This window comes from Pseudopipra pipra, chromosome 1 (assembly GCF_036250125.1).
Source record: "Pseudopipra pipra isolate bDixPip1 chromosome 1, bDixPip1.hap1, whole genome shotgun sequence".
Taxonomy (NCBI): Eukaryota; Metazoa; Chordata; class Aves; order Passeriformes; family Pipridae; genus Pseudopipra; species Pseudopipra pipra.
Window position 1 is genome coordinate 102196902 of NC_087549.1, and position 20895 is coordinate 102217796.

General features: G+C 41.9%; 2 protein-coding genes across 4 annotated transcripts in view; both read right to left on the reverse strand.

Annotated features, from left to right (window-relative positions):
- GLI3 (GLI family zinc finger 3) overlaps window positions 1-8320 on the reverse strand; it is a 209533-nt gene extending 201213 nt beyond the window's left edge. Inside the window, exons 1-2 of one of the 3 annotated variants that reach the window (XM_064668325.1) lie at window positions 7888-8320; window positions 7288-7631 (exon numbers count right to left, since the gene is read on the reverse strand). The gene's annotated coding sequence lies outside the window, so the exon portion shown is untranslated. Of the gene's footprint in view, window positions 1-7287 lie in introns of all 3 variants that reach the window. The other 2 variants (XM_064668336.1, XM_064668331.1) reach the window with 2 other exon arrangements.
- Window positions 4991-7136, reverse strand: LOC135420665 (uncharacterized protein C10orf95-like). Its single transcript, XM_064668353.1, has 3 exons — window positions 6485-7136; window positions 6241-6328; window positions 4991-5194 (listed from the first exon to the last, which is right to left on the reverse strand). Exons 1-3 carry the CDS (start codon window positions 6924-6926, stop codon window positions 5074-5076), a joined length of 651 nt encoding a protein of 216 aa, XP_064524423.1. The 5' UTR covers window positions 6927-7136; the 3' UTR covers window positions 4991-5073.
- Window positions 8321-20895: the final 12575 nt, after the last annotated feature.

Genomic DNA, 20895 nt, shown 5'->3' on the forward strand with positions numbered 1-20895 from the left:
AGCTTTCCGCCAGGAAAGAAATTATTCGTGTTTTCTTACCCAGTAAATAGAACTTAATGGATGAAGGATCCAGGTCATACTGTCCATATTCAACTAGTCCATCCCTCACAGAAGCTGCTGTTTGGGAACATGAAACATGCAACACAGAGCCCAAACTTAAAGCACATCTTAGTGGCTTTACATTTCAGATATGATGTATCCTCTGAATTAAAATTTTATAATCCATTCATTATCCAAGAATCTTTTAGAATAAGGAACTGAACTTTAAAATTAAAAAAAAAAACCCAAAGTAAACAACCCCACCACCAAAACAAAACAAACAAATCAAGTCATTAACTCTGCATCTAAGCATGTGTTATTTTAAGCACATGGTCTTAAGTTTCCTTGTTCCTTTTTGACTCTCTTACAAACTATCTAAATACAATGGAAAGAATAAAGGTTATTTCTTAAAAAATATAAAGTGTCACATATTTTTCAAGCCTTCAAATGTGTAAACATATTTGGGGAGGGGGTGTGTTTAAAACCAGTAATGCTCTTATCCTGAAGCAATCAGAACTCCTTCCAATTAAGCAGCCTAATATTGCTAAAAAATACAGAGTAAGCTGTGTTGCTGCTTTTTTTGCAATCCTAATTTCCTACATGTCCTTTTGCTTCAAACTCTGCAGCAGGAAAAACTCTAATTATAATGTCAAAGCAAGATTAGCAGCAAAAGAACTAGCACAGGCGGGTATGAAAAAAATCTCCTTTGGACTGTACTGTTTGTAGCAATAGGTTAAAATGAGCAGTGACACCTCAAACTTCCCAACCAAGTCTACACTAAATTTTTGCCTCCATCTTTATTCAGAAGTTCAGCAGCACTAAATCCAAAAGAAATGACAATAACTTCCTTTGGTAAAACATTTGTTTTATGAAACCTGAAATTAGTTTCATTCATATGCTCAAGATTTGAAAGGCCAAGAGTATTCTGAGAGGACAGCAAAGGGGACAGCCAGCAAGATTTGCTGCGTGGATAACATACCCTATGACTTCCTCTGCTGATACTCCTATTAGCACTAGGAATACTTATGGTGACAATACAGGCTGTTTTCTTCCTTCCTTTCTTGTCGACAAACAGCTTGGTTAAGCAAATTACAAACATCTGTAATGGCTGTGCTTTGCATCACTTACTTAGTCAAGTAAGAAGTGACTACAACTGCCACAGAAAAATGCAGAAATACTCTGATTTCCAGCACTGGAGCTAAACATTCCAGTGAAATGACCACTTTCTTCACACTTTTTACTTTATCTCATCAATCCCAACAGATGAAAGTTTCCTTAGAATCAAAACTAGATCTATATATCAGTGTCAATCTATACAGGAACTGAGCTCAAGGAAGAATGTATTTAATATACATCTATTGCAAAGATGTGCCTTCTGTTCCAACTTATGATATGCAAATGAAAGAAGAAAAGATCGTATTCCATATTTTACAATTAGCATTTTAAAACAAGATCAAAGGAATCAAGTAGAATGTTTTTGAAAGTGCAATGTTTTGATCACAGTCCCATTCCAGGAAGCCTGTTTATCTCCTCAGCATACTCTCAGGTTAAGGGATGCCTCCATCCAGAATTTCACATTCTAACCCAACACAGATGTTTTAAGACGTAAAAGAGCTAGAAAAACTCCATATACCCAGGAAGAACTTCAAGTGTGAAAGGTACTTTATAAAACTTTATCTTCAGCTTTTACAGTTTACTTTAGGTTTTACACCTGTCTCACAGTAGCAGTAAAACTGTATCATGATTCCTTCAAGATTTTGTAACTTGACAAAACACAACAGCACAACTCTGAACTGCTGCATTACAAGTGCACATTCCACAATCCACTATCCCTGTTCAAATAACATAATCATAGAATTATACAGTTGTCTTATTTTCACAGAAAAAAGCATCCATAGTGAATTGAAGAGCCAAGCAAAACCACACCAAACCACATCCTGATACTAAAGAATTGGTAGTGCTAGAATTTCATTTTAATATACAGGGTTCAGAACAGCGTACTGAACTGACACTAACTTGATCTGTGTTTCTGACTCTTTGGTTTCAGGTATTCATACATCATATCTAATGAAGGCTTCATTCTCTCAGCAGCTGGATGATGTATTCTTTACACGCAGTTGATTTTCTTGACATTAACAGATTTGTATGCGAAAAAAACATAGTATCATACAAAGCAGCAAACGCTGTTGGGGGAGGTTCATCTCTAAACCACCAAAAGGTTAGATGAGTACTTTATCCCTGAACTAAATATCAGGTACCAAAAAAAATACAGTAGCATTATGACCATCAAAAAAAAAAAAAAAAAAAAAAAAAGCTTAATCTTCTTGGTAATCAGTGCAAAAAATAACTTGACATAAGAGTGGAAACTTCAGCTAAGAAAATTATTCAATCAGATCTCCAGGTAGTGGATTCTGATATTATCAGTTCTGACACTCAGCAACTATTTAGACAAACACATTCTATCCCAATTGCTTTCTCCCTTGTAATCTAACTAACCTTGCAGGCGTTTTTAACATTAGTGTATTGTCTTCATTTCTTGTTTTGCTCTTAAAGAGACAGAGAAACCAACTCTTCAGATCAGCAGCCAATATAATACGCTTTCAAGGTAAGGCAAGTACAATTTACATGTACAGTGTATACCACAACAAAACCACACTATGATGCCAGCACAATCTTTAAGAAAGTTTTCCCCTAAATCTCTGCAGAAAGCAGCCTTAAGAGAAAGCAGGGATTAGAGTGAGCTGGAAGGTAGGGAGGGGACTTACCTCAAAACCAGCCAAGCGGAAATCAGAGCAGTAATTCTACCAGTCGGCAGAGTACACTTTTAGAGCTATAGTGGTGCAAAGAAGTGCTGGGCAGCATTGCTTGAAGGCAGCATAATACACTGCTAACTAATGACTGGGCCACGCGGACAATGAATTTGGGGGTTGAAAACTAACAGAAACTGTGCAGTACCTTGACAAATGGGCTTTCAAAATTTCATTCATTGAATAACCTTTAAGCGCAAAATTGGCTCAAGTTCTCTCGGGAATAACATGACCCATGTTGTTGGACAATAAGTATTTTCCTTTTTAATTAAAACTATTACGCCAAATACATAAACATGATTACAGTGAATAAAATATAAGAGTTAACTATTTAGCAGCTGGAAAAGACCAGACCCGGAATGTGAAGTGCAATACCATTCGTTCAGAAGGGTCAACAAATTCCAGGGTTAACTACCTGATTCACTGAAATTCATTCTTGGCAAAATACATTTTTCCCTTCTTTGAGACTTAAAGGAGAATGAGAACTTCAAAGGTATGTTTAATGAGCTGCTACAAATACAATTGGTTAAAAAAGGCTCAGAAATTATGTACTAAAAGCTGCATTGTGCTTAGAATTACAACTGAAAAAGCCTCATTTTAAAGAGTCTGGTCAAAGTCAAGCCCCCATAAAACAAATCAAGCCTCCTATAAACTTTGTCACCTTCTGTACTGACAAACACATTAAAACAACAGAATCCCTCTTTAAAGGAGCTCCTTTTTTTTCCCAGTGCAACTCGACTTACAATTTGAAAATAGTAATTTTGGCTCTTTTTACCGACAGAATGAAATATCTAAAGTGTCCCTAAATTAACAAGTAGCACTTGCCATAGACAGCATCGCCTTTAGCAGCTCCTAAAAACTTCAGAAAAGGATCTTAAAACAGGAAGCTTAGTGAGCTCATAAAACTGTTGTTGGAGCCAGGAACACATAGCATATTTAATCTGCAAACTGTGAGAGTCTACAATGATTTCAGCAAGATCTGAGGCATGCCCTCAAGGTTTGCTGGGATCTGGGATTAGGGAGTTGATAAGAACCCTCTACTGCCCATGGACATGTTTTTCTTCTGCAGTTAAACACAAATGCATAGAGACGTTTGACTGCTGCTTGGCGTTACTGCTCAAGTTATATAAAAGCTTTGCAGCTCCTTTTGCTGTCAATATATCAAAGTTTAAAAAAAAATCATCAAAGTGTGAAATTTCATTTAAAGTCTGCCAGTCTACAGCTCTATTTCACAGACCTATCAAATAAAAGTAAAGATGAAAAATGCACTGAAAGAACTTGAAAAGTTTGCAGCAGCACCCATGCCCTATTTTTGTTTATTCTGTCTCATTTTATTTGATTTTAAAGTATAACAAATCAATTCCCTTATAAAAATGACAAAGTCTAAAGGGAGGAGGTCTATAAAACCTATGGTTAAAAGACAACTTGAAATCATTATTACAGCTGAACCTTTTGTTGAGTAAAAAGCTTCCTCTGTAGCCATTTTAGCATTTTAATTGCTTAACTGCAAGTTGGCAGAAAATATCTTGAATCTTCCAAAACAACCAGAATTACTACAGAATATGAGTGCCAGAAAAACTAAAGCCTTCTTCAAAGTATTCTTTAGCTAGGGATTTACAACAATTGCATAAAGAAGAAAAGCCTGACTTTTAAGGTAATCTACTATAGTCTAAAAGCATTAACATTCCATTACTATGGTTTTCCTGAGGATTTCATGACTCGTTGATTCACTTTTCCTTCAAGTCTGCTTTTTCTTTGTACGTTACTGTCTTCATATAGTTGAAGGCACGCAACACTGATCATTAAACTGCTTCCTTCCACAACTCCAAATAAACCCTGCTTTAATAACCATCACATTCCTTACTTACCAGGCAAAAATGACTAACTTTTCACTAGCCTCTGCAACATAAAAATATGCCATTCCTTCCTTTAACACACAGGATGAAATTCAAACACACTAGGGGAGTGTAGGTAATGAAATAGCTTTCTAAAAACGAAGCAGGAAGTGTAACTGAAACTTTCATGGGTCACTATCAATGCATACATTTATCTTCTTAAAAAGTTAAGTAATCTGCAAGGTGAACAAATTATAATATCTCAAAACTTGACTATTTCGGTTTCTCAAAAAACTATTCAGAAAAACATTATTTATAACTACTGATATTTTAATTTCTTAGTTACAAATTGGTTTTGTGTTTGAAAATGAACAATCTTTCACGACTGAAGATTATAGCAGTAAAATGCTGTCTTGGCCACAGTTATGTCTTCTCAAGCAAAAAACGTTTACTCCACTTAAGCAGGAAAATGCAGGTGATGTCTTTGTTTTGCAGTACTTCCATAGAAATGCTCTGGAAAACAGCATGTTCTACTGAAAAACATATGCTATTATCAGAAGTCAAGAGTGCATTCATTTGGGCACCTTAAGTGATCATTTTACTTCCACTGCTGCTTAAAAGAATATACATACAATGAGACAGTCCTTTTCTTACTCATTCTTCCTACTCATTCAAAATCACATAATCCTGCTTTTAAAGAAATAATCCCCCCTCCTTAAAATAGCCTTCTCTCATAATTACTATTATTTATGCTTTTAGAATTGGGCTATACACCAAACTGAAAGTATTTACATACTAGCTAGTTAAACCCAAACCTTCATTATATAAACAAACTCTCAAGAGGCTGCCTACAGTTTACATTGCCAAACTCATTCACCATTACTTTTAATATATATTTCCTCAACTGAAATACAGTGGTGCAGACACAGCAATTTTTACACTTTAAGGTTACTTTACTTTTAAAACACTGTATTCGTCTTCCTTCAAAATAATCATGACATATATAATTAAGAAACTGTCAGATCATTATTAATTTTTAATAAAGGATCTAAATGAAATAATTATAGGAATCAATCAGTGAGGCACCTTTCCAAATTACAATGCAATTGCACAAATATTCAAACTACTTAAGGCCAGTTCTTGCACATTTCAATCCATAATCCCGCTGAACACCACATCAAAAACAATTTTGTAACACAGAGAAACATAGTGATTTCTCACTATTCCACTGACTTAAACGGTTTCAAAACAGATACCTACATCACACAGAGAGAGGCAGCTATGCCCTCTTAAAAATGTTTGTCGATTTAATCAGCCACATATCTCAAGGCCTCTGGAAAATTTTGCTTCCAAGTTCTTCTGTAGCACGCACACAAAAGAAACGAAGTCTACAAGCTGAAGCTTAAAAAAATCACGTTTATTGACCCTTGTAGATGAAGCGGGAACTATCAGGGGCACGACAGCGACCAGCATTTTGCAGAGGGTTGCTACTTAATAGGCCTTTAGTGAAGCGGCCTCTAAAACGTGACACTGTGTATCAAACGGACAGCTATCCATACCTCTGACTAAAAGGCTCTTTCAGATCCGTACAGTCCATCATTTCAAACTGAAGTGGCAGCTGGAAAATGTGGAACAGCTGGCAAAGAGCTGGGAGAAAATGTTTTACATAAATATATCTACATACAAACTGGCAGAAAGCCACGGACACCGCACCCGCAGGCCCGGATCAAAACTACGCACCAGAGGGTTAAAAACAAAATTGGGGAGTGAGGTGGGGAGCGGGGGGCGTGTGTTTCCTTTTACCTTTTTTCTTCACGTGGTGCGCGGGTTGGGGAGCGGGCGCCAACACCCCACCGACTTCACGGGACAATCGGAACGGCGGCGGACACGCTCTGCTCCCACCCTCCGAAGTTGGGCGGCGCGGGGCCGGGCCGCGGTGCCGAGGAGCTCCCCTGGGGCAGCCGCCCCGCTCCTCCCGCCGCGGCCCGGCCCGGCCCGGCGTCCCGCTCCCCAGCCCGACCCCGTTCCAGCGGCTGCACGGAGCGGCACAGAGAGGCGCCGGCACCCCCGCATCCCGCTCCCGATCGGGACCCGGCTGTCCCCTTGCCCGCAGGGAGCAGCCGGCGGGGAGTGACGGCCGCCCCGGGCGCCCCTCCGATCCGCCAGATGTGACAGCGCCTTCTGCCCCGCTCCTCTCGCCTTTCCCCCTGCGAAGTTTGCGGCCGGCCTCCTGCCGCACGGGCATGAAAACGTCCGGGAGCCGCTCGGGGAAAGGGGGCGAGGAGAAGGAAGGGAGTGGAAATAAAACAACAGCTGCCACCCGTACATCGGCAGCTCCGCCGCGGGACGCGCACGGCCGAGCACGGCCCGGCCCGGCCCGGAGCGGGGACTGCCCCCGCCTCTCCCCGCACCCCACGTCCTCGGCTCCCGCGCTCCGTGACAGCCATTTTGGGGGTTAGACACCTCGCTCCCCCCTGCCCTCCGCCTCCAAGTTAGGGAAGCGGGAAGGGGGCCGGGAGCGGGGCCGGAGAGCTGAGAGGCGAGAAGAAAGTGGCCCGGAGCAGAGCCAGGGGAACAAAGAACTTCTCGCCCAAGTAGGTACGTACCTGCCGCCGCCGCTGCCGCCGAGCCCCCGCGCTGCCCATGGGCGAGGGCCGGGGCCGCCCGCTCGCCCCCGCGCCGCTTCCCGCCGCAGCTAGCGGGGCCGACCCCCGCCGCAGCCGGCGGGCATCCCGCGGGGGCAGGGGGACGGGACGGGGCACAGGCGGGACGCAGGCGGCAGAGGAGGGCCGGCGGGCGTTGTTGGTGGTTGTTTTATCCCTGCCCGCCTCCCGCGGGGAGCAGCCCGCGCCTCTGCCTCCGTGTGGGGGGGTGTGTGCGCGGGTCCGACATCAGTTTCAGTGATCTTGTAATCTGATCCCTTCTGACTCACTCGCACTGACTGACATTTCTGATTTGGTTCAACAAAAAGAGCCGGGGGGGAGGAGGAGAAGAAGAAGAAGAAAAAGAAGAAGAAGAGAGGGAGCAAAAGAAAAAAAAATATCCCCAGAAATCCACCGTCTGGTACCAAACAGTTTTCAGAGGGAAGGGGGGACCCCTCCGTCCCGTCCCGCCCGTCCCCTCCGGCCCCGCCGCCGCCCCGCATTGTTTTGGCTCGGAGCAGCCACGAAAGGAGGGGAACAAACACATCGCGCCGAGATACTCACGTGTCGGAAAAGTTGTCCGTCTCGCTTTCCTCTCTCTCGCGCGCTCCTCTCAACCGCTTCCTTCAAGTTTTACAGATGTTGCGGGGCTGCTCGCCGTCGCCGCCCCCTCCTCCCGGCGCTGCCCTCTGGATCAGAGCAGGGGAAAGGCTCTTTAGGGATAACTCCCGATTCAAACACCCTCCGCTAAACTTTCCCCCTTCCCTCCCCTTCCTCTGAGCGGTGGAGAGGGCTCCGCTCTCCTTCCCCCCTTCCCTCCGCCCGCTGGGGACGCGGCTGGCTGCTGCCCGGGGCGCGGGTGCCCCGGGCCGGGCGGGGAGCGGGGCCGCTGTCCTGGGGGAGCGGCGGAGGGCGGAGGGCTGCGCCCCGGGGTGCGGGTCGGGCCGCGGCCTGGCGGGCTGCGACGCGCGCTCTCGGCATGACACCCCCGCTCCCCTCTTCCTCCTCCTCCTCCTCCTCCCCCGCCATACCCTCCGGCCCGGCCCGGCCCGCCCCGGCGGCGGCCCAAGGGCGGCGACACCCCGCCCACAGCCAGGAGGCAGTGCGGGGCGACGACGGGCCCCCCCGGAGCGGCCCCCCTCCGCCTCGGGTCGCGCTTCCTCCCTCTCCTCCTTCTTCTCCTCCTCCTCCTCCTCTCCTGATCCATCCTTCAGCTCAGCCTGCATCTGCAGCCCCGTTTCCCGCGCACCCTTGCCTTGTATCCCACTCTCTCCCGCCCCCCAAAAATTCAGGGCTTTTGCGGGGAAAACGTGGCCTCCGGGTGGGTTTTCGCTGCGTGCTGCGGCTTCTGGGCTCCCGTTTGTTCTGGCGCCGCGGGCTGACTTGACTGGAGGACTTCAAGGAAAGTTTCACTTAAGCCATGTGACACTGAAAAACAGCGCTTTCGGAGAAAAAATACAAGTACTTGGGCGAGGGGAAGAGTGGCGGTGATGCCTTCGTCTGCTCCTTCTGTCCCAGCCGACCTGCCAGCCTCTCCAGCACCCTGCCGGGCTTCTCTGGCCTTCACCCTGCAAAACAGGGCTCTCCGCTGCCTTCCTCCTTGTCCTTCATCCCCATCCTTCCCCCGCCCCGGGCTCCCTGCGGGTAGGTCTCCCACAGCAATGCACACTGCGGTTCAGAAATAGCAGGAACTAGGATGCCATTTGTTCCAATACGTCCATCCTTCGGGAAATGATACATCCTGACAAGACACCTTGCCTTTTTCTAGGCAAAAGTGAAAGACTGGCCTTTGATACTATGCATTTCATAAAGCATCCCTTGGTCTCCCCATAGAAAACGTTAATTTTGTTACAAATCAAGGTTACAGGTATTTGTGGTTTGAGGTGACTTAGTCAATGAGTTTTTCCAGAAACAAAAAGAAAGCAATCTTGCCTGATGCAAAAGCTATTTCAACACAAATTTTCTCAGACTCACTGTTTGTTTCAGGTTTTCTTTCATCTGGAAATCTTCTCTGGGTGCAAAGAAGCAGCTTTGGAGAGATGCCTATAATATAAGAATGTCCCTGGCATGGTAAGGCTAATTGCTCTGGCAATCCCAGGGACTTACTTATTCAGGTTTTACAGCACCAGGTCAGCACACTCTGACTTTCAGGACAGACACAGTAGCTTTCACGGTGAGTGAGAGGTGCATACCATCCAAGCTGCCACGAACATCTGGGCCAGCAGGTCACCAACACCTGACTCACATGCCACTGCCGTGAGTTAGAGGGGAGTACTAGGACACAGGATGACAGCGTGTGACCTGGTGCCATGACTCCATAGCCAGCAATTTCACCACATACCAACGGGAAAATCTGCCCCTGCTCAGAAGGAGCAGCCCGTGGTTGCCCAACTGATACTGCCGACAGGCGCAGCGCTGCGCGGGAAGGAGAGTGTGCGACAGCAGGATCTGAATACAAATATAAAGAGCTGATATTCTTCCAAATTTTGTCATCTTATAGGAGTTCCTTTTCCAATCTCATATACCTAGGAAAATGGTAGCTGTTTCATAATATACGATAATGGTAATATGGTACTGTGGATGTTTGGATTTAGGTATATGTACTATATATACCGCTCTATGTATGCACCATATGTAGCATTTATACCACCCCCTGGTACATACATATATACTGGGGGGAGGGGTGTGTACAGAATAATTAGGCAAACCTCTGGTCCCTTTACAGGTCTGTTTAAGAGCAATATGATTCCTTCAGCCCATGATACCCTTCTCTCATTTTCTGCCTATTGCCTATTCCTTTCTACTTTTGCAATCAGTTTTCTTGAACTTTTTTTTCGTCTTTGTATAATGAAAGCCCTTAAAAGCAACAGGGGAAATTAACCAACATACAAAACGTTACTTTATAAAAGAAACAAATTAATGTGGAAAATCCTGTTTGTTTAACCATTTATAATTCAGTATTGCTGATGTTAAGATACTGCTTTGAACAATAGGTAGAAAAGACGCTCAAATGGGGGCATGATTTTAAGTTGAGGCTGGCCCTTCAAGCCAGTATTCCTCTTAGATTTTTTAAAGAAAAAATTGTTTCCTGTATGTTTGGACATCTTCTTGTATCATAAAACAATATTTCATATTTATTCTGGGGGTTTTGGTTTTGTTTTGCTTGTTTGTTCTTGTTTTGTTTTGTTTTTTAATATGATTCACACCAGTTCTGTTCACGACATCTATTTCTGATTTAAGATAAAAGAATCCCAAACATTTCTCTACACTCAACTCGCGTCAACATCAAGACAGACAAAAAAAATTATGAACTAAAGAGCCGATAGAATGCTTAAAGCTTTACTTATGAAAAATAGATTCCTAATGCATTTCTGAGCAGTGAGAGCCTTGAGAGAAGGGAAACACAGGAACAACAACTGAGGTTTCTGCCTGAGCCTGTCTGAATGGCCAAGCAGAAAATAAAAACAAACTTGGAGTGGGTGACATTTGCCATTTGAAACATATTGTGTTTCAACACCTTGACAATGAAGAGCATAAAAGAAGCTCAACAGGTCTTCTGCAAAAGCCAATTCCTACTTGCAGGGAAACATCATAGACAAATCTTGGAGGTCAGTTTCTCTTGGAAGGGCAATCCAGATGTGTGGAAAAATCATTATATTTTATTAATTTGTAGTTTTTGTCCTGCTGTTGCATCTTTCAAGTATGATTCCTCTGAATCGGACATGAAAGGTGCTAAGAAAGGCACCTCCCTGAACAGAGCTGCCCATTTTCATTGTGCTTAGCTGAAGGGTCTTGGATACTCTAAGCTTCTTTTACTCTCTTTAGGGAGCAATGGCACCGATTTCTGGTCATTTATGCAATATCCATCACAAGAGAATTTGGCCAGTGCATTTTGCTCCCACGTATGCATACCCCTTGTTGCATGGCTGCCTCATACAGCAGAGAGGTCTCAAGAGGTAACTGGTGAGGAAAAAAAGAGGCATATGAGGTTGTACCATGTCAAAATCCTCAAAGTCTGCAGAAGTTGCAGCTGGGGGCACAGGGAAAGGTCCACGGCCTCAGGTGGGATGAAGAGCTGATGGAAGTGACCGCATTTGGGAAGGATATAAATGTCAGGGCAAAAACCTGATCTGCAGTTACTAACGGGGAATTGGTGTAGGGAAGGCAAATGGGATGGGGCCCAAGTAGGGAAAGAACTAATAGGGTGAAATCTCTTAGTTTTGAAAGAAACTATAAACTGATGTACCACTGCATACTAGTGTAAAGTAGTAGCTTTAGATTCTTTCATTATTTGGATTTTTGTTTGTTATTATTGCTATTGAAAAAAATGGAAATTTATCAGCAAATATCCAAATTTTTCAAAGTAGCAACCCTCACTCAAGAGTCTGAATTTTCTAAGGATGCTTGTGTAGCCCTTCACAGACTTGATATTCATAATTTGCCCTGGTGGTCCATAGCAAGGGAGCTTTGTGTCTTTCTCCTTCTTCTACTAACACTGGGGATCTTGCTAGATTTCAGTGGAAGAATGACTGATCCCCAGTGATCAGGATTATCTTTCTACTCTAGCAGTAGAAAGATACTCATCTTTTATCCACCATCCTATTTCTCTGAATGTCTAATCTAACTAATCTAGCTATTTATATTATATTCATCACTAGTTTTTTTTGAATGCTGTATAATAAAATTAAATAGATCAAAACCCAGTAATATTTTTATCCCCTTCTATCCTTATTTGTAAAGATTATTTATTTCTTTTTAAAACTCTGTTGTAGTTGCTGAAGGAAAACTAAGGCAAAGAGCTGGCTTTTACACATAGAAAAAAAGAGTATTATTTTCTGCAGAAAATTCTGTACTTTTGGGCTGTTTACATATAAAGTCTGAGCTCTCAATCTCCTAAAAACAAAGTTTTGTTCAAGATACTTTTATCCTCCCTGACTTCAGATGTATATTTGTATTAAAACACTTCATTATTATGAACATTCTTCAGAAGAATATTTTCTTCTTCCAAAAAATTTAAAATGGTGCTGTTTTGCCTGAGATATTTTTTAATATGACCATTAACACACTAAAAAACCCAAGCAGAATGAGTTTCCTGTGTTTGCTTTTAAAAGCACTCTATACATATTAATTATCAGGCAGGGAGCATATGGGGAAAAACACAGTGTCTCTAACAGCCTACATCCAATAAAGACACAAAAATAGATTTCACACAGAACTAGCATAAATAATCTATTTATCTCCTTTTTGCCATGCTATAATAAGAAATGAAATTGCTAATGGTGCTGATATTTACGTTGTTATAATTAGATAGATCATCATTAACATCCTCTTTAAATGATCTGGGATACTTTCAACCTCTCTCTAGGGAACTGTCTCAGCTTCTCTCCTATCTGAGCCATTGAACTACATGTGAAAGGATTTAGCAGTATTTTGCAGGGTGTGATCACAAGCCCGACTTCAGGAAATGGAGTTTATATAGACTGCTCTGGCAGAATTTAAACCAGTTCCTTGAATGAAATCACCTTTATCATTAAAAAAAAGACAGTTTTTCCTAGCATATCCAACCCTACTTTATCATTGCCTAGTATAGTTGTGTCAGTCAGGGGATGGGGGAGGGAGGGGGGAATATCACATGGATAAAGGATCCGTCAAAATGTCTTTTTTTTTTTCCAGTTGGTGATGCAGTGAATTGGACAGACATATCCTGAGGTGAATTCAGACACTCCCCTAGGAAATGACTAGGTTTTTCCCTAAGACTTAAATCTACTAGCCAACATTTTAAAGTTAAAGCATTCTCAAATACCATGGAAAGCTTGCAGCCTTCAGACATTTTGCCAGTCTCTTAAATGATTATTTCAGTAGCTGGTGGATGTCCATTGTCCTAGTTCAAATGCACATACAAGGGCTTTGTTTGCTTTTTTTTTAATGGCAATAGAAAAAAAAGATAAACAGCATCTAAGTAATTTTCTCTTGGCCTTATGTAGCTAAAACTGCTTAGTGGGCATTTGTCAGTATCTTTTTCATAACACGTTAGTGCTCTACTACTACGCTACTAGCAGAGCATCCCCAGTTAAAGTTGTCCCAGGTAAGATGTGACAACAGCATTTGTAAATCCAGTAGCATTCCATGGGCATTAAGGGGCCCCTGAGAACTGCTAGTTTATTCTCTCGGCCACCTGCATGCAGACTCCAATCTTGTCAGGAATCCAGCCAATTTACTGGCCTTAATCTGTCCTTGGTGGACACTTGCCCTTACAGTAAGATACAGTGCAACATATTTGATATCTAGACAGGAGACATCTGAGATTAGTGAAATCTAAAGCATGAATTTCTCACCCACCAAGACCTCATGTGATATATCTATCTATATCTACCCCTCTCAATCTCTTTCTCACATCTATCTGTCTATACCAGTTGCCAGCTTAGTCTCATTCTGAATGGAACACTGAGCTGTGCACCCACTAAACTGATCAAATAAAATGCATGTACTGCATCAGACGATACTTTGAAGGGACTGCCGGTGACTGTGCTCCCACCCTTACTCCTGTCATCGTACCCCATATCAGGCTGCAGTTCAGACAGACATTAAATCTCACTTTATAGCCTCTAGAACTGGATCAAAAAAGCCGCACCACTTCAGTATAAAGCTATTCTGTTGATAGAAAGTCAGGACATCAAAAAACACTAAGGAGCTTGAACAGTTGGGATTTATACCAGATGAGGTCTTCTCTATTCCCCTGCAGCCAACATAAAACCAGCACAAGCTCTGTCTGGTTAATTTAGCAGAAAGGTGATCAGGTATTCACGGCAGATCAAGTTACTGCTGGTGTGTGACCCAGCAGCGTGCACAGCTCTCATTAATAACAGAGGACAACAGTCCCATGTACCTATACACATACATATACAAAAATGCTGTTAGAGCCTTTCATTTTCCCTGTAGTTATTTTTCCTTGCATGTCATTTATGTCAGACTATTTGAGTCCTCCTCTTCCTTCTTCTGTAATGAACATTCACAAGAGGCCAGGAGAAACTGATTAGCAGGAGATTTGCAGTGTTTCACAAGGGAGTAACCTGAATTACACCTCTCTGTTTCCCAGATTGGAGGTTTTTCCCTCAATTGGAGACAAGAAGAAATCTGCAGCTTAAGTTCATGCAGTGTTGTTCAAAGAAAAGCAAGGACCTGCTACTCAAGAAGCCAAAAAATATATGCACTGGTGTGCCATGTTCCTTTTACTAAGGCTTAGTGCTATACCATTGCCTAAAGACCTTTAGCAAAACAAGCCAACCAAACATGGGATTCCAGGATCACAACTGATCCCACAATATGCCCCCCTTGCTTGAAAGTATCATTATATTTATTTCTTTGGTACTATTTTTTAAGTTTATCAGTCACAAAATTGAGAAAGATAAAATACAGTAAGATTGAGCTCTCTCCATCCAGATTTGAGGTCTTGGACTGAAAGACTACGCAGATAGACCTCAAAAGTACACCTAACTAGTTATAGAAATTGGAGGTTTGGAGAGGAGCCCCATGGATCAAAACCAACCATCCCCAGTACTAGTCTGTCTGTAATCCTTACCACTAGCAGTCCCAAGAGAAATACAATGCCAATTGGTAACTAACAGTAGCCAAACTTTCTGGCTCTTTTCAGAGTCCTTCAACAAGCCTGGACAGCCAGGGATCTACAAGTCTTAAGTGAAAGCAGATGTCACATTTTTATCAGTCATGTCAAATATGAATCTTGCCTACCAATTCAATATCAAGTATATATAACAAATTGGAAGAGCTACATATCATTTTGCTTGAACCTAAAAGGTTTCTGTCCTGTAGTACTCAAGCAAATGAAAAGTCTGTGAAATTTTACTTGAATAAACATTGCAGGCTGGTGCTAACTTGTTATTGGTACTGACACGGACCAGAAATTGGCCAACCAAGAAAACACTAGACAAGGAAAACAATGTGAGATGTGATATGATATATAATCCTGAGTTTTGAGCCAGTAAGATAAAGCCAAACACAAGTTTTGAAAATAATTACCAGAGTATTTAGGCAGGAAATATCACTTCACAATCTGTACATTTAACCAGCACAGTAAGACCAATGTTCCATCAAAGGCAGGAGAACATTTTACAATGGAGACCAACCATGGTTTTATGATTATCATCACCAGTTCAAGTAACCACTGTGAATAGCTACAGAGAAAAAGCAAGCTTGCAGAATATCTCAAAGTCAAAAACTAACCAGAAAAAAATCCTAAGCCACAAAGAATTGTTCTAGGTAGTCATTTTACATGCATTTAGGGTGAAAGACAATCCAAAGGAAGAATGCCAAATGCCATAAATGTGCATCTGTCCTATGCTCATTGTAAGCTTTCAAATTTTCCCTTTTCAAAAGCATAGCAATAGTGCAGATGGATGAGTTCTTACCCTTTTTCTTGATCTATTATTTTACCCTCTCAATTTTATTCTGCCCTTGGATTTCTTTGTTTATTTATTGAACTATTAAACTAGACTTAGAATCAGATTTTTTCTACCTTTCCAGACATTAGTAGGAACACAAACAGGACTAAAACGCTTCCTTTTTTATGAAGTTTTCTGAATATATTTGGTGAATGATGCGCGTGGTACCACACAGTACATAATCAAAACAGAGATATCAAAGTGTTTGAAACTAGTGAATTTAACTCTCATACATCATGAGATGTCCTTCATAAAGATTAAAATTCAACTGAAATACTACTGAAACCTCCTCATTTCCTTCTGGTTATTCAGACAGTGAAGAGTATGCTTTAGAAATTGAAACTGCACTAGACTTGCAAATTTTGGTTTGCAACTGTGAAGGCAGGGAATACATAGTTAATGCAGTATGATAGCCGATGCTCACAGGATTCTGGGATCTTGAGTTTAAAGAAAGAGAAATAAGTACTCACAAAACCCCATATGATACAGTGGGATATCTGAGCTAAGAACTGGAAATCTGACAACACTACACAAAGGGAAAATTTAACAAGGCTGACAGGAATCAAGGGAAGGTACTTTTCATTTTCCCAAGTAGATAAACCAAAGGAAATTCATAAGCAGAAGACAGTAATATGATCTAAAGATGACAGAGACCTCTACTCATCCTTCACCATATACGACTTCATGACTACTCATACTATGATCCACACATAGATTAAGATCAGCTAATGGATGGAAAACAGAAAAGCAAAGTAACAAGATAAAAATTATGCTGGTGAGCAGTGAGAGCTTTATGGAGAACTTGCAGCCATGATATTATCTCCATCTAAATGTATATAAAAGTATTTGGTCAGTGAACTCCACTGTTCACAAGAGTTTAATCTTCACTCACACTTGTGAGCAGACATCATGTCAGCTCCACTTATTGGGCTAAAAGCTTATCGTCCGGTTTGAACTTCTCATCTGGACATCCTTGACAGTCCCTGTGTTGCAATTCATTGCTCCTAAAACAGGTGACTTAGACAGTGGTGGATGACTCAGTCTTTGGAAATCCAGGTCCAATTAATCTTGCTGGTTGCAAGGAAGTCATGGGAGGAGGCAGGCATCTGGCTGCTCCAGCATTGCCTGGTGAGACAAATCCCACCTGGGCTCTGACCTGTCAGCTCCCTAAGCGGTGCTTGCTTCCATCTGTGGTTCCTTCCAGGCAATCAGTGACCTCACCTTTGGTTTCTGCATTTGCCTTCTTCACCTTTGCCTGATAAAAGTATCCCATACAATACTTCTGCTATTATAACATGAAAAATCCCTGCTCATGAAACTTCATAAACAGCATAGACTACTGCAAGGAAATCAAGCCTGTCCTTTGTTCTCTATGCTGGCTTCCCAAAAAATCCCAAAGAAGATGAGATTCCTCAGCTTCCTGTAGCTAAAAAACATGCCTAATGCTTCGAGGTGATAACCACAATAATAACATCATTCCTTAGACACACTGGAGCCTACCAGAATGAACTTTGTTTGTATAGGAAACTGGGTTAAGGCAACACTGAGACGTAATCTTTACTGTCTTCTGTTCCAACCACAAAGCTGCGAGCTTCTACCTGCCATCTCCATCCAGGTAAGAGAAGCACAAACAACTAAGAACAAACAGAAACCTCCAACTGCCAAGGTACACCTTCAAAATTTATGTGCAGTAAGACAAAGAACAGCTCTGCAGAGCTTGGAAAAGATATGACTCATGAGCAATATGGAGGATGAAACATTCTGAGGTGGAGTAGAGGAAAGCTTAGTTTATAGTTATGCCCTCCAGATCCCACTTAGTAGGCCAAGATGTGATTAATTTGTTGTACCATGCTGGGTTGTATAAGAGGATGTGCTGAGCCCTATTATATGAGCAGTCTAATATCACTGACTGTACCAAACCATTAAAAGTTCCTTCATCCAGAGTCCAGCCTACTCAAGGAGGTTACAGACAGACAGCAATCTACCTATGCTGTATCATCTTCAATGCAATTGTATCACTCCTTATATCTGTTCATAAAGAATAGAAGCAATGGCCAGAGAACATTGACTTTATTAAAAAATTCTTGGAAAACACATAAATTCTTTTCGTGTTGATATTCTTTATATACCACACAAAAAGCAGCGTATTTTTATGGTCTAAACCAGGCAATTTTAATGGAGCAGGGAGAAAATGTGTTGGCTTCATAGTCACAGATGCATTATACATTTATACATACTGTTCTGGTAAGTTTTTTATAAGCCTAGTGATTGATTTGTATGCTCTACCCCTTCTGCCTGGATGAAGGTCAGTGGGCCATATTCTACAGTCCTTATCCAGTTGCCTCTCCATTGTTTTTTACTGCCTGAGTCTGGGAGACATCAGTAAGAAAGCTGCATTCAGCAAGAACAGATGAATAAAAACTTCAAAAACTGGTCCTATATTTGGTCTGCTATCTTTTGAAAAATCTGTCAAGACTTGTGGTAACAAAATGAGGCTGTAGCTTCTCCAGACTCTGAGTTTTGAACAGCACAGACTGAACCACAGAGTCAAATCAGTGGCAACTCTTTCTGCATCCCAGATAGCAAAAAAAACCCAAAACAGGATCTTATTCTGTGGAGAAGAACAAGATCTCCTTGCCTCTTCCCAAGCACATAAAGAGATAAACTTTAAAATGCAGCCTGCCAGCAGCAAAAGTGAGCTCCTCAGGCTGGAAGAAACTCAGGGATTTACTGAGGTATCTTCCTCCCCAGGGCTCTGCTGGAGGCAGAGGAATGCTGCTGATGTCAAGCAGATGGTTGGCAGAGGGTAAGAGTTATCCTTACAGGTAGGCCAGCTTCAGGACGGCAGGATGCTTCACAATGCCAGCACAGTGTGCTGAGAGCAAGGCAGCCCAGATGCAAGCATTTCCAAATATGCCTGGGACGGGGCCTTGGTGGAGATGACTGAGGCAGTGGTGAATCTGCATGTGACAAAGGCATGAGTCATAGGAATGAGGTCTGCTTTGGAGAAAAGGTAACTGCAGATAAATGTGAAGAAAAATGTCCTTCTCAATTAGTCTTGGATTCCAGTTATCTAGCAAGAAATGGAAAGCTACCCAGAACTGGGCACATGAGTAATAAGTGGAAGGTACACACCCTCCCAAAGGGGCAGATATTATCCCTACCATGACTCCTGATCGTTTTCCCACATTATTAACAGAAATGCAGTCTTATCTGGATGGCACTCCCACAAACTGGCCCACCTCAGTGCCCCAGCCTCATGTGCCAGGGGAGTAAACCAGTCCTTCCAACAAAATCAATAAAGACAGTAACAGTAAAGATAATACCTTTATCTGCAAAACCGAAGACACACAACAACCCATGCATCCTCACTAACTGCCCCTCTTGAGTTTAGGGTCAGATAAAGGACCTCAGGGTCCTGCCCTCAGAGAAGCTTGTGGTTTCTCTGGAGCTGAAAGGCATAGGCATGGACTGCTCTGCCTTCAACAGGTTCCCTTGTACTTATTCCCAGGTCAGTTGTGAAGCTGCTGTTACTTGGACTCCATTTCATGAGCTGAGAAACACCTCCTTTCTATAGGGGATGAGGCCTCTTTTTTTTTTTTTTTTCTTCTAGAATGTCAAAGGTGCCCAAACATGTTTGGGCTTATACAAGAGACTCAGAGTGATTCTCATCCTCATGGATAAAATATATTAAACACCAATGTTTTCCTGATGAAGAATGCAGAATTATGGATTTCATACAAAATCTCAGTCTTTGTTAACTCTAGAGTTTTTTCTTTAGTGTGCAACTGAGACCAGAGTACCACTCTGCTAGACACAGTACTCATGAACCTGAATTTATACCATTTATTCTATTTCAATGCCAATCTAATTTTGCCTTGCTTTTAAAAAAGCTGAAGATTTCACAATGTTTTTCTTAACTAAAAGAAAAAAAATATATTTCCACCAAGGCAACCCTGATGACAACAAATGGGCTGCCAAGAAAAATAAAATAAATACATATTTCTCTGAAACAAGGTTACCCTTCCCTACAATATTGACCTGTGAGAAAGGGATTGCTTTGAAAGCATCATCTCCCTTATGCTATTTAAAGATAGGATATGGACAAGTTTTTCAAACAGTGTCAGGCTGGACATGATCCACCTTTCATCATATTTCAAATTAATTACCTTTGAAATGCAGATAGAGCAAACCACTGAGCTGACACCCACCTTCTCACATAATTTGCTAAGGTTTTTCTTATCATATAGAAATGTTACATCTGTTACTGAAGATTCAAACATGCAACCATATAGACTCACATTTGGGCACAGACTGTTACACAGTATTTCTAGTCTAGTCCTAGGAAGATTCCATATACATTTTCGGCTGGGCCAGAGTCCAAATCTGATGGGGAGAGAGGAGGGGAGAAGTGCTTAAAAAGTTTTAGACAAACAAGTCTTGTTAATTTTAGTGCAAGGTGAATATCTAAATACCCAAACTGGCTTTGAGAATGCCAGCCTTAAACTCTTAGTGAAAAAGTTTCTAGATTTCCTTTCTCATCTGGTAAGTTTCTAGATTTCCTTTCTGATCTGGAAAAAGCCTAAAATTTCCTTTACAGTGCTCAGAACTTCTCCTTGCTATGACTGTGTTACTACATACAAACCAGGAGAACCTGGTTCTCCTGGTATGAATAGGCTGCTCTAATTTCACTTTCCAATGTGCTCGACATGTAAGAAGAACAATTGTTTTAATTATTTTATGTGTTGGCATTGGGAAGAGATTCTTTCAAAACAAGTATGGTTGCTTTCCATCATCCTGGAGCACATTCAGAGCAATCCTGCTGAACTCACTGAAATTACGTCTGTGTAAATCTGGTTTTAATGAGGCAGCCTTGAACTAAAGCAGATAGGTATTTTTGACCAGTCATTGTCAAATTAATGTCTTTCACAAGCAGACTCAAAGGGCCAGACCAATTTCGATGTCATTGCATCTGCTTACATTAGAAGTATGTTTGGCTCAGAATCTTTTCGAGTGGTGTATTAGCCAGACAGTAGATCAATAAACAACACAGAGAAACAAGTATCTTGTTTAGAAGTGTGCAAGTGTTTCAACAGAGGAAGGAATATGACCA

Bases quoted from the DNA above. Each gene is read 5' to 3' on its own strand.
- LOC135420665 (XM_064668353.1), bottom strand. From the start codon at position 6,926: ATGCCCGTGCGGCAGGAGGCCGGCCGCAAACTTCGCAGGGGGAAAGGC. The intron at 6,329-6,484 runs GTAAAAGGAAAC...ATTTTCTCCCAG, and splicing joins GCACCACGTGAAGAAAAAAG to CTCTTTGCCAGCTGTTCCAC. The intron at 5,195-6,240 runs GTATGGATAGCT...GCTGTTTTCCAG, and splicing joins AAAGAGCCTTTTAGTCAGAG to AGCATTTCTATGGAAGTACT.